Source organism: Cricetulus griseus, assembly GCF_003668045.3.
Source record: "Cricetulus griseus strain 17A/GY chromosome 1 unlocalized genomic scaffold, alternate assembly CriGri-PICRH-1.0 chr1_0, whole genome shotgun sequence".
NCBI lineage: Eukaryota > Metazoa > Chordata > Mammalia > Rodentia > Cricetidae > Cricetulus > Cricetulus griseus.
In genome coordinates this window covers 257,191,773-257,205,946 of record NW_023276806.1, presented here as the reverse complement: position 1 = coordinate 257,205,946, position 14,174 = coordinate 257,191,773, and the positions used below count along the sequence as shown (strand labels likewise).

General features: G+C 48.6%; 1 protein-coding gene and 1 pseudogene across 1 annotated transcript; one reads left to right on the top strand and one right to left on the bottom strand.

Moving 5' to 3' along the window:
• Window positions 1-260: 260 nt before the first annotated feature.
• On the bottom strand, window positions 261-13,086 carry Rsph9 (radial spoke head component 9). Its single transcript, XM_035450391.1, has 4 exons — window positions 11,693-13,086; window positions 7,103-7,232; window positions 5,397-5,543; window positions 261-573 (listed from the first exon to the last, which is right to left on the bottom strand). Exons 1-4 carry the CDS (start codon window positions 11,810-11,812, stop codon window positions 413-415), a joined length of 558 nt encoding a protein of 185 aa, XP_035306282.1. The 5' UTR covers window positions 11,813-13,086; the 3' UTR covers window positions 261-412.
• LOC100752104 overlaps window positions 9,122-14,174 on the top strand; it is a 10,456-nt pseudogene continuing 5,403 nt past the window's right edge.

Sequence of the window (14,174 nt, the reverse complement as noted above, 5' to 3'; positions counted from 1 at the left end):
GGTTTCCAGCAGAGTGTCACACGGCTGGTCTCTGAATGGGCCCTGTCTATGACTGGAGTGGGTCCATGTGCCTGTCACACAGTGCCCGTCCCCTGCCGACAGGCGTCACACTCCAGTTGGGGGCCTAGCCCATAGTAGCTTTCGGTTGAGTCCAGGCACTTGAGCAGCCCCTGGCCCTCCCTTCGCACCACTGTTCCCACCTGTCCATACTTAGGGTCTCCTTCATTAGCACATTCCTGGTTGCTGTCTCTTGGTTTAGAATTAGGTTTCCTGGCTCAGTGGGCCTTTCAGAGCCATGTCACTTAGATGGGGGACAAAATGACAAAAAAGCATGACAGAACTAACAGACCAAATTTGTTGAACTTTATGAATATAATGTTTAGGCTCCACATAAATATCCAGACTGCCCCTCTTACAGCATGAAGGGCAAGTCCATGTTCTTCTCACCCGTGCCCACATAAATGTAGCCATAGTTCTTGGTGCGGGGAGTGTGGTAGAAGGTGAGGCCTGGCCAGAGCAGGCTGCGCAGCACCACCAGCGAGTTGCCCCTCTCCATCTGGATGCTCCAGGACCCTGGAGGGAGGAGACGGGGGAGGGGAGAGTGAGGCCTGGGGCTGAGGTGCCACTATAGAAGCTGCTGTGCTCCCAGTTGCCATAGCCATTTTGCTGTTCATTATGCCACAGAGGAAAGAAAGATAATGAAGAAGTGAAATGCCAAGTTTGGGCTTAGCGGATAGGCAGACAGAGTGGCTCCTTCCCTTGCACTAGAGTAAAATCACCGTGACCTTGAGCCTCTGTTCTAAGATGGATGAGACAACCAGGGGCTTAAACTGAAGTTGGGCCTCCCACCTCAGTGGTCTTCTAACTGCTGGTAGGTGGAGCCATGCTTGGTGGGAGGGGACATCAGCTGCTGAGTCTGCCCTGTGCTACTCCAGACACAGCAGCTCAGACCAGGCCGAGCTGTGCAGCCAGGAGGACTTGGCTGGAAGGGCCTGATCCAGCTCCAAGGAAGGGGGAGCTGCTGTGTGGGAGGAAGGAGCCTGGAAAAATCGCCTCTGGATGCAGATCTGGAGCTTCTATTCCCCTGCTCACCCTGGGCCTCTCCCCCAACCAGCCACAGCCCTGCTCTGGGCCCTGCCAGGAAGACAAATACTTTTGAAGGTTTTGGTGCAGGACCAACCAGTTATGTATGCTCTGAGGGTTGTTCTGGGGCCTTCATCAGTTGCCAACTCAGCCCCGCTGCTGGCTCCACCATTTGAGCTTCCCACAGCCTACCTCCAACCATGGCCCACCCTGGTCACTCCTCACCCAACAGCCTCGAAACTCAGTCCCCACCCTCTGGGGCCACCCTGCATCCACAGAGCTGATCCCCGCCGCTCGTCTGCCCAGGTCAAACCAGAGCTTTCTGGAAGCATGGAGGTCTGCTGCTCCCATCCTGACTCAGCCATGCATGGGACAATGAGGTGGAGGCCATGCCTTATTGTCATTGCTCCCTCCTAAGAAGGAATCAGAGCATCATGTATAACGAACAGCACCTAGCCAACAGCTGTTCCCCGGGAACCTCAGAATCCTAGTGGCTTTCTTGGTCACAAGTCTCCAGACAATATTGTTTGGGGGGACATGAGGATGAAGTATGACAGAACAAAGGGTTTCAGGTCCACTGTGTCTGGTCCTTGACAACAGGCCCAGGACTGTACTATTCTCTAGCCTTAGTGGCCCTACCAGGGCCCAGAGCATCCAGAGACCCGGTCCCTCCTTGCCCTTGGAGCCTAACCTCACAGTCTCCTTAAGATAAGCAAGACCAGACTGATTGCTCTGCCCACCCAGGGAGGCTGGCTTGCAGCATCCCTTGCCCAAATGCTAGCCTGGAGAAAACAGCCTAGGGTCTGCTGTACCCCCACTGCAACCAGATACCCATCAGTTCAGCCAACAGCATGGTGGCATGGGGCCCCTCACACTGGTGTGTCTGGTCACCTCTTGCTTCCAGTAGATGGGGAACAAAGGCTGGGTTGAGTGGCCCAGGCCCAGTAACATGGGGAAAACTGAGGAAGTTAAATACGGAACTCAAGGAGGACAGGGCCAAGCAGGCCAAAGGGTGTTAGCAGAGCTGCAGCATGCCAGCGGCCAGCCTCCCTGCCTTCCCTTGCATTCCTGTCATGCTCGGTCCTCTCATCCCTCCTGGCTCAGCTCATCATCTAGAACACATGCACGCACACCCACGCACATTCCCTCTCCCTCTCCCTCTCTTCTCCCTCTCCCTCTCTTGTGTGTGCGCGCGTGTGTTTGTATCTGAGGCGCACTCACTGTCACCATCACCACTGTCTCAAGTGCAAACATGGAAAACTAGGCCCAGCCAGCTACAGTTGCCCTTTGAAGGTAGAAAGTAGCCTGGTAGAGCAATTCTCAGCCCCACGTCTCTCCCAAGTCTCTTCAGGCCTGGGTTCCTGGCTTTAGGTGGCTCTCAAAAACTCCTGTGCTCTGAGGCTGGGATCAAACCAGAACTCATCAGTGGGCCCTACACAAGTGGCAGGAGGTCCTCCTGGGTTTCCCCATCCCAGGGTCTTACGCACCTCCCCAGGTGGAGCCCCAGGCTAAGGCAGACTGACATTTACATCCTCCTGCCACCCAGGAAGAAAGGCTGACATAAGAGAGTCCTAGGACTGGGCTCCAATCAAGCTGCCCAGGGACATCAGGTGGCCTAAACCTCAGTCTCTAAACTTCACTAAGAAATGCCAGGGAGAACTGGAGAGATGGTGCAACAGTTAAGCGCACTGCTGCTCTTTTAGAGGACCTGGGTTTGATTCCTAATACCCACCTGATGGCTTACAACCAACTGAAACACTAGTTACAGGAAATCCAGTGCCCTCTTCTGGCCTCCATGGACACTGGGCATGCATGTGGTGGACAGATACACATGCAAGTGAGATATCCATACACATAAAATGAAATTAAAAATGACCCTGTGTTTCTGATGAGAGAAGCCACCATCCCCCTTACCACAAAGTAGAGCCAACTCTTCTCGAGGCTGGGACAGAAGGAAAAGATGCCCCTGGCTAGCAGGACTCCTGTTACTTACAAAGCTTACAAAAGACTTAGGCAGGAAGAGCCATCTGCACACTCATCCATCCTCTTCAGACTCCCTGTCTCACCCTATACCATAAATCCCCATCCTTTAATCACCAGCTCTATGCCAGCATTTGAAGGCCAGTTTCCAGGCTACAGGACTCTTGCTGCCCTCTGCTGTCCAAACTGGGCTTTGCCACTGAGTGCTCACAATTGGGACCTCAACCTGGATTTGGCCCTTCCTGCCATCTCTGCAACCCCACCCCTTGCCACCTGCTGCCTCTTCTGCCCACTCCTCTGTGCTCCTGACACCTTCCAGCCTGTCTCGGTCACTCTCCTCAGACATTACTGATGCAGGAGAGTTGTCTTTCTCATTCCAAGGGCACTGAAAGGGCTCGGCACACAGAAGCTGCTCCATGATTCGCTGACAGAGCCAAAGGTCAAGGAGTATTGAATGACAGAATACCACTGAGGAATGGACTGCCTGATCCATGGCTCCATCTTCCTGGTGCAAGTCCAAGGTCAGAGGAGTCTTAGCCAGTGCCCTGAACTCATCAGGAGGATGAGCCTGCCAGGGATCCATCCCCACAAAACTGTCCATCCCAGGGCATTATGGGGCAGCTCATTGCCAAGATATTGGCCTCAGGCAACACCCCTCCCCCTTTTCTTTCACCAAGGCTAGTCCAGAGAGAAGCTGTGAGCTCCAGGCCGATCTCTGTGGGCACAGAGAGCAGGAGGCCCCAGGACAAGGCCCACTTCAACCACACCTTCTCAGAGGTGACACGAGCTACCCTGAATGCTTGCCTCAGACTCAGAAAACAATGCTCCATCCTAAGCAGAAAGAGCTAAGGAGCTACAAACCCTACCCCTTTAGCCAGGCATGGTGTCCCAAGGAACTCCTCCTGGGAGTTCTTGTCACCACTCCACAGCCCAGTGCATCCCCATTGTCCTCTGCCAGGCAGGAGAGCCACCCAGCAGCTCATTTGGCTCAAGAGAATCTGGAAGGACACCAGGGTTGTGTCTGATAAGTGAGATCCACGCTGGCCCTATTCACTTGCCTTCTGGCCCCAGAAGCCACCTATCAACTACTATAAGCCCACACTCAAGGTGACTTGGCTTGGGTGCCCCCATGCGGTGGAATTCAGCTGCTGGGGGGGGGCATCATCTAGCACCTGGCACTGCACTGGCTCTGAGACAGGAAGGGCTTTCTTGCCCTTTCGTGTCCTCCCATGCACCTTGCCTTCTGGTGTGCATAGATGGGCAAGATGTGCTCACAGACCTACCTTCCAGCCTCTGCCGCTTCTCCCACCCAAGTTTTCCAGGAACTCCTGGGCCTGCCTCAGATCATCTCTATGGCTTTTGTTTTGTTTTGTTTTTTCCACTAGAAATATTTTTTTTAATTGTGGTTTTTGGCTGAGTGGGGTAGTGCGTGCCTTTAATCCCAGCGCTCAGGAGGCAGAGGCAGGCAGATCTCTGTGAGTTCGAGGCCAGCCTGGTCTACAGAGCGAGTTCCAGGACAGCCAAGACTACACAGAGAACCCTGTCTATAATAATAATAATAATAATAATAATAATAATAATAATAATAATAATATAAAATTGGGGTTTCATGTAGCTCTGGCTGGCCTTGGATTTACTGTGTAGCCAAGGACTACGTTAAACATCTGGTCCTCCTACCACATGACACCTTGTCTCAAAGAAGCAGAGGAGGAGAATGGCTCTTACCAGAGGGAGGCAGATAAAACGAAGCATGGAGTAAGTTATGTCAAGGGTCACAGGAAATAGAATGACAGCAGATAGGAGAAATAAATTTAAAAGTTCTGTTGTAAAACATGGTAACTCTAGTTAATGATGAACATACGTGGATGGATACACATATATAAATACAGATACATTAGGGTTGTCCTGGATTACAGGTATACACTATATTATACTCCTAGGAAACACACTGATAACAGGCAAGTGTGTTCCTTGCAAAAAAAAACAAAAACTGTCTAGCTGGGCGTGATGGCACAGATCTTTGATCCCAGTACTCAGGAGGCAGAGGCAGGCCAGCCTGGTCCACAGAGTGAATTCCAGGACAGCCAGGGCTACACAGAGAAACCCTGTCTCGGGAAAAAAAAATGATAACAACAACAGATCTTCTCAAATTCTCAGGAGACATCAGACACTTTACTTCCTGACTCCCCACTGGACAACCAAATCCCACCCTCAAGAAGTCACAGTGCCCAGGTTCTCAGCCCCGGCCTTAGAGAAAGGAGAAAGGTAGGTGGATTGACCTTCTGCTCTGACCTGAAAGCCAGTCCCACATCCTAAAGATTATGGCTTGTTACCTTTGGGGATGTCATACTCCAGGGAGTCCATGAAGTCCAGAGAGGGATCCAAATCTGCCTTCTCAAGCAAGGTCTTGTTCTTCAGATCAATAGCTTCCCTGAAGTGGAAGTATGAGCTCAGCTTCCTGATTTCAGACAAGTGCAGGCCTGGGAGGGGAGGTGGGCAAGAGAGCTGTCACCCCAAAGCCCAGCGCTCCCTTCTCCTGGGATTGCCACCAAAGGGAGATGGCTGCACAGGGCTCTGTCCACCAGACACACAGCATGAGCCAGAAATTCTGACCCAGGAAAATCCAGGTTTTCTGCACTTTAGGATCCAGTGACTGATAACCCATTTCAACTGTTTGAACTGTCAACTTGACACAACTTAGAATCACCTGTGGAAACAGTTTGGTTTTTTTTTTTTTAAATATTGCTCATGATAAACTTACACAATATTTATTTATTTATTTATTTATTTATTTGTATTATGTATACAGTGTTCTGCCTGCATATATTCCTGCAGGAGGGCACCAGATCTCATAACAGATGGTTGTCAGCCACTATGTGGTTGCTGGGAACCGAACTCAGGACCTCTGGAAGAGCAGCAAGTGCTCTAAACCTCTGAGCCATCTCTCCAGCCCAACAGTTTGGTTTTTTAATTAATTTTTTGTTTGTTTTTTGAGACAGGGTTTCTCTGTGTAACAATCCTAGCTGACCTAGAACTTGCTTTGTAGACCAAGCTGGCCTCAAACTCACAGAGATCCACCTGCCTCTGCCTCCCAAGTGCTGGGATTAAAGACGTGCGCCACCAACGCCTGGCTTTTTTTTTTTTTTTCTTCTTAGACAGAGTCTCACTAGGTAGCTCTGGCTGACCTTGAGCTCAGAAGGAGTTCCTCTTATTTTCTGTTTTTGTGTTTTCTCTAAGCCAAAGTATGTAGTCACTAAGAAAGAACACATGTTTTCATCTCTATTCCTAGGGGGGAAAATGGTGAAACTTGTCTCAGCCTCTGCCTTCAGAGTGCTGGGATTAAAAGCATAAATCTCCGTGTCCAGCCCGGGAGAGTTTTAATGAAGAAGTCTCTAGAGCAGTGATTCTCAACCTTTGTAGGTTGAACGACCTTTTCACAGGGCTGCATGTCAGTACTTACATTACGATTCATAACAGTAGCAAAATTAGGGTTATGAAGTAGCAAGGAAAATAATTTTATGATTGGGGTCACCACAGTATGAGGAACTGTATCAAAGAGTTTTAGCATTAAGAAGGTTGAGAACCAATGACCTAGAGCAAGTTGGCCAATGGGCATGTCTGGGGAATTATCTTCATTGTTAACTCATGTGGAAAAACTCAGCCCATTGTGGGCAGTTCCCTAGGCAGGGAACCCTGAACTTTATCAGAATAAAGAAAGTGAGCTGAGCATAAGCAAGCAAACAAATAGGTGTGCTTCTGTATGCTCTTTTCTCTCTTCTGTTAACCACAATGTGACTGCTGTTTCAAGCTCCTGCTAAGATGGACTGTACCTTCTCCTCCATTTTGCTACTTTCTGTTAGGGTACTGTTCACAGCAACAATGAAATCAGGACACCAACCAACGGCAGCAGGCCAGGGGGCCCATCATCAAGTGCTGTGGACACAGCCACTCTTCTCAAAGGAGGGCAGATGCATGCCCCTGGTCACCCAGACAACAGAGCCTTAGCATCCCCTGCTCTGAAAGGGCCACAGAAACTCACCTTCAAAGGTCCGATTGACTTGGGTGGCCCCAAAAGGAGTCTTGAAGAGGGCACCCCGGGGAATGATAGCTACAGCTTTGTCAATTTGGTCGACGATAGACACCAAGCGAGTCTCTTCCTTGATTTGGACCTGAAGAGACAGGAAAGGAACATCCTTCCAGTGGGTGCCTGTTCACCACAGGTGCAAGGACAGAGCTCTGCACGGCTTATTCTTTTCCCCATCAGCCGAACCTGGATTGTGCTGAGTAAGCATTTGTCTCCCCCACTCCCCACTCCGAGTGTGTGTGTGTGTGTGTGTGTGTGTGTGTGTGTGTGTGTGTGTGTATGTCCTTCCCCTTTCCTTCCCTGAGTTGGTACTACAGATAGGTAATAAAATATTCAAACCACAAAAAATTCCAGGCCCAAGTAGCTACCATGATGAGTCTGTATGTCCCCTTCCAGAGACATGCCATTAAATCATCGTGCTTAAAGGTGTTTTACTCTGGCTTTGAAAATATGGAGCAGCTGTGCAGTGGTGGCTCGAGCCTTTAATCCCAGCACTAGGGAGGCAGACAGGCTCATCTCTGTGAGTTCGAAGCCAGGCTGGTCTACAAAATGAGTTCCAGAACAGCCAGGGCTACACAGAGAAACCCTGTCTCAAAAAACCAACAAGTAAATAAGAAAATAAATAATAAGGAAAGCAGGTTGAAGGATATAACACAGTTGGTAGAGTTCTTGCCTAGTGTATGCAATGCTCTGGGTTCAAATCCCTTACACCAAATAAACCAGATGTGTTGGCATTTACCTGTAACCCTCGCACTTGAGAAGTAGAGGCAGGGGGACCAGGAGTTCAAGATCATCCTTAATTATATAGAGTTTCAGGCCTACTTGCAATCTGTCTCAAACACAACAAGTTAGGAAAGCAGGTTTTGGATTTGGTTCAGTTGGAAAAATGCTTGCCTAACTTCCTCAAAGGCCCATGGCTCAATCCCCAATACCCCATAAACTAGGAGTTATACTTGGGAGGTAAAGACAGGAGGACCAGAAGTTCAGTCCCATCATCCTTAGCTACATAAGCTAATTGAAGACAAGTTTAAGATCTATGAGACTACTCCTCAAGGTGTGTGCGTGCGTGCACGCGCGTGTGAGTTCTTGTGCGTGCGTGCGTGCGTGCGTGAGTGCGTGTGTGTGTGTGTGTGTGTGTAGATGGCTCAGTGAAGCACTTGCAAGCCTGATTGTCTGACCCAGGAACACATGTAAAAAGCTGGACACTGGATCCAGTGGCACACATCTGTAATCCCAGCACTCCTGTGATGAGATGGGAAGCAAAGATAGAACTGCTCAGAAGCTCAAGGGGCAGCGAGTCTAGAGTAAGCAACACAGCAACAGAAACAATAGAGACCTTGTCTTTAAAAAGTAGAAGGGGCTGGAGAGATGGCTCAGAGGTCAAGAGCACTGGCTGCTCTTCTAGAAGGTCTGGGCTCAATTTCAGCACCTACATGGCAGCTCACAACCGTCTGTAACTCCAGTCCCAGGGGTCCGACAGCCTGTTCACCTGGTACACAGACTTTACATTAAGGCACAGCATTCGTACACATAAAATAAATACATTTTCGTTTTTAAAGTGCCAAGAAAGAGCTGACTCCCCAGAGTTGTCTTCTGACTGCCACACTTACACCACAGCTCATACTTGCCCAAGCACACACAGAGAGACACACACACAGATCCACACACGCAGACACACACATAAACACACAGACACGCAAACATACACAGACACACTAACTATAATAATTAAGATTTCCTATATAATTCATAATTCATATATATGAAAGTAGTCGTGCTCACTAGCATAGAAAAGCATATCAAAGGGGATTAAGGCCACTACCTCTCAATCACTAACATACTGATAGGCTTCTTTCTATTCTTTATTTTTATGCATATATTTAAAATAAATTTGGGATCATGGTTTCTGTAACATCCTTCTTTAGGCTTGACATCACCAAGCATTTCCCCACAAGGTTACTAGTCCCTGCACAGATGATATCCCATTGCAGTTCACACCAGAGGGGAGCAGTAAGGAGAGGGAGCAAGCTGCGCTTGATCCATCTGAACTCACAAAGCCACCAAGGCTGACAAGGGAAGGCAGAAACTAGCATTCAGAATGTCCCCAGCCCAGGGACTGTGAATGTCACCTTAGTGACTCGAACAAGCTTGTAAGAGCAAATATAGTCATCCTAGCCGTACAGAAAGAGAACCTGGGGCTTAGGGGAGTGCATATATCAGATGGGAGGTGAGGCTGCCACTGCCTCCTCAGCCTGACAGACTTAAGGCATCACTCAAGTTCAAATGTAAGGCTGGGTTTGGAATCCAGGAATTGGTTCAGCTGACGTGGGCTCCCTTCTTGTTGACCCAGTGGCATTTCTAGGAACTGGCCTTTTAGATAAAGTGCACAAGCTGGAAATGACATCTGTCCAAGGCCACTGCTTGGCATAGCATGTTTGTCAGAGCTGAAGCCTGGAAGCTATTTTCCATTAATCAGACTGTTTAAACATGGGTATTTTAAAGAACTGGCACAAAAAGCAGGGTAGCTGGCTGTGGTGCTGATATAGGAAGGTCTCTGAAAGATACACCGTTATGAAAAGAGCAATGGACAGGACTGTGGGCACACCACACTGCCATCCTTTTTAATGTTTGTTCTAGTCAGGCATTGGTGGCACATGTCTTTAATCCCAGGCCCTCGAGAGGCAGAGGCAGATGGATCTCTGTGAGTTCGAGACCAGCCTGGTCTACAAGAGCTAGTTCCAGGACAGCCTCCAAAGCCACAGAGAAACCCTTTCTCAAAAAAACCAAAAAAAAAAAACAAAACAAAAACAAAAACAAAAACAAAAAACCCAAAAATGTCTGTTCTATTTTATCATTCTGAACACAATGGTGTAAAAATGTCTGTTCTGTTCTATTCTCTAAACACAATGGTGTTTTGCCTGCATGTATGTCTGGCACTGTGTGCATGTCTGATACCCACTGAAGTCAGAAGAGGGTGTCCTGTCAGATCCTCTGGAATTAGAGCTATAGCGGTTTGAGCCACTATGTGGGTACTTAAAATTGAGCCAGGTCCTCTGCAAGAGCAGCAGGTGCTTTTAACGACTGAGCCAACTCTCCAGCCCCACACTGCCATCTTTTAATTCTGTTTGTTAGGGAGGAAAGAACATACATAGAGGCCAGGGGTTTCTGGAAATAGCAGCCTGCTCTCTGTAATGGAGTCAGACCCCTGAGGATCATGGGAAAATGCAGGTGTGGGATGCTGGGCCTTGGATTGTACCCTTTGAGCTCCTAAGGGCAGTGAGGCCACAGAAGGATCTGGACTGCACAGGAACACATATGCTAAACAGTTACATAATGTCCCCTAGAAAAGGGATTCCCTGCCCAGCAGGCAGGGAAAAAAGAAAACTTTATTACATTCCTTTTAGTGCCTATGACTCAGGAGCCATGTGGTGTATTATCTAGTAAAATTAAGATTAGTTCAAAAGAGCTGGCCAGATGGCTCTGTGGGTTATGTACTTGCCATCAAGCCTAATGGCCAAAGTTCAGACTTTAGAATTTACATGGATAAGGACAGAATTGACTCCCACAAGTTGTTCCCTGACTTCCACAGGCGAGCCCAACCCCACATACAAAATAAATAAATGTACTTCAACCACAGAGTGGTTTCTCAGAATGCATAAGACCCAGTTTTGATCCTCAAAATTGTAAGATAATAAGTTGGGCAAGAGTGACACTCGCCTTTAATCCCAGCACTTGGGAGGCAGAGGCAGGCATGGTCTACTGATCGAGTTCCAGGATAGCCAAGGCAACACAGAGAAACCCTGTCTCAAAAGACAATTAACAATAATAAAATCATCATCATCATCATCATCATCATCAATCATCATCATAATATCTGCAGGTATACACATTCCTTGTCCTCAAGATTCAGCCTGGACTCCCCATGTGGAGCCAGGCTTTACACAAGCTGCCTATCCACTCTTTGCCCTGCCCTCAGGTCTTGGCCACTAGCTCCAGTGCCCTCTTCTCCACCACCTGGGTGGTGATGAACCCCCTTTGCAGAGGTGTCAGTCAGGACTGATACAAGTGCAACAGCCAAGCCCCTAGCTTCCCCCAGGGACTCAGTGCACACCTGGGCAGTAGTGACCGTGGTGACAATAGATAATCAGTGGGACTTGATCTTGTTTCTACTGGAACCCTGTTACTTTTTATGTGTATGAGTGTTTTGCCTGCATGAATGTTCCTATACCACTTGTGTACGTTGTACCCATAGAGGTCCGAAGAAGGCATTGCCTCCCTTGGAACTGGAGTTACGGTTGTAAGTTTCCACCTGGATGCTGGGAATGGAACCTAGATCCTCTGAAAGAGCAGCCGGGGCTCTTAGCCACTGAGCATCTCTCTAGCCCTGGAACCCCGTTCTTGTGTTGATTTATTTGGGTTTGGCTTGTGAAGCTGGGAATGCTAGGGCTTTGCCTGTGGTGTTCACACATTCCCCCATTGTGCTGACCCTCAGCCCTGTCAGGCATTTGCTCAGACCCTTCCAGCACCCCCCACCCCTGCACTTACCACCACTTCTTCATCAAAGACCTTCTCACCCTCGTTCACCTTCTGGAGCTCAGTGTGTTCATACTCGTGTGAGGGATCACCCATGAATCGGCCATTCACCAAAGCTGTCTGCATTGCCATCTCCTCTGTGGCAGGGGGCAAGAGGCTCCACTCTGTGCAGTTCAGGCTGCCAACAACATCAACATCACCCCGGACTCCAATTCTCCTTGCTTCCCACCACTTTCCCTTAGCACAGGGTCAGGCAGCCAAAAGCTTTGGAAACACCTGCACCCCAGGACATTTCAATGATGCACATTTTTTTTCACATACCTTTCACTTGCTTTAAAATATTTTATTTTGGAGGCTGGAGATATGGCAGTTAGGCAAACTTGCTGCTTTTCCAGAGGACCCAGGTTTGGTCCCCAGAACTCAAATGGTGGCTCACAACAGCAACTCCAGTTCCAGGAGATCCGATGCCCTCTTCTAGCCTCACACCCTATGGCAGGGTCTGTGTTAACTCATCCAGGGTGTGTGTCACCGTCCTGTGTCACCGTCCTGTGTCACTGTCCTGGAACTCACTCTGTAGACTAGGCTGACCTCAAACTCACAGAGATCCATCTGCCTCTGTCTCCCAAGTGCTGGGATTAAAGGCAGGTATGCGCTGCCACCACCCTGCCTCGGGGACCAGCATTTTGTCTAATAAATTGACAGTGGCTCACACAGAGTAATATAGGGCCCACCATGAGTTGGGCCCTCCCCATCAATTACTACATAGGAAAATGTCCTACAGTTTTGTCTACAGCCTGATTTTAAGGAGGTACTTTCTTAATGGAGGTTCCCCCCTCAGATGACTTCAGTTTGTGTCAAATTGATGGAAAACTATCCCAGCACTCCGGAGGCAAAGGCAGGTGGATCTCTGTGAGTTCAAGGCCAGCCTGGTCTACAAATCCAGTTCCAAGACAGCCAGAGTTGTTACACAGAGAAATGCTGTCTGGAACAAAAAAACAAAAACAAAAACAAAAAAGCCCAACCAACTACCAGCACAGTAAGTTTAAAATGCTCCTAAGTCTAAACTGCATTAAGTGCCCTTAAACTGGCCAACACCATAGCTTGGACACACAGCCTGGAACTGCTGCTTGCTGCCACTGCTCAGGATTGGATGAGGAATTAAATCACATTTGTCACTAGCCAGGGACAAGATCCAAATTCAGTGCAAGGCACGCTTTCTACTAAACACTGCTGTCAAGTTACCACACTTTAAGTGGAGCCAATTCCAGTCCTGGCTGTGTGTATGCTGACATTAAAGACATCTGGACTGCGAAATTCAGATGGGTCTCTTTAAACTGCTTTTTGTTCAGTTATAGGTTTGGTCCCCACCACACATACACACACACACACACACACACACACACACACACACACACACACACACAAACCAAACAAGAAAACCAGTGTTGTGCTGTTGTTTGCTTGTGTTTGTTTGTTTCTACGATGCACTTGTAATCCCAAGCATTTAGGAAACAGAAATAGAGAATCTGAAATTCAAGGTCATCCTTGACAATGTAGTGAGTTCAAGGCCACCTAGAATACTTGAGACCCTGTGCTTACAGTGTGTGTGTGGCAGGGGTAGAGTGGGGTGGGGTGAGGTCGGGTAGGATGGAAGGGTAGCAGGTAGGGGTGTTTCTTTCCTCACTGCATCGTGATTTCTGCTCCCATCATTCAAGAAGCTGCCAGGGAGCTGGACAGGGGTAGCTCACACCTTTAATGCCAACACTCAGTAGGCAGAGGCAGGTAAGTTCCAGAATGTCAAATGCTACATAACAGAGTGACCCATCGTATAGATAAATAGGTTCAAGTGGTGGTGTGGCACATCTTTGACCCCAGCACTTGGGAGGCAGAGGCAGAGGCAGACAGATCTCTGAGTTGGGGGCCCGCCTGATAAACAGAGCAATTACCAGGGCAGCCAGGACTACACAGAGGAACCCTGTCTTGAAAAAAACAAGAAAACAAAAATAGGGCTGGAGAGATGGCTCAGAGGTTAAGAGCACTGACTGCTCTTCCAGAGGTCCTGAGATCAATTCCCAGCAACCACATGGTAATGACACCTGTTGCCCTTTCCTGGCCTGCAGGCATACATGGAGGCAGAACACTGCACACACAATAAATAAATAAAATCTTTAAAAAGAAAAGAAAAGGAAAGAAAACACTACTCCACCCACTGTTTCCCTGTCTCCCTGGCACCATCCATATGGCTCCCAAATACACACTATAACAGAAGCTCCACAGAGACAAAGAGTTTGTGTTACCTTTTCCAGCACATAGTAGGAGTAGGAGCTCAACAAAGGCAAATCTTTTATCTTTAGCCCAAATGTGGATTCCCATCTGGAGTTTATATGCCTTATCATTCTTTGCCCCCAGACACCTCATTCTGGCCACTCTGCCTTCCGTAAGGTTTGGTAGTTCAGGCTGGCCTTGAACTCCTTCTGCCTCAATTTCCCGAATG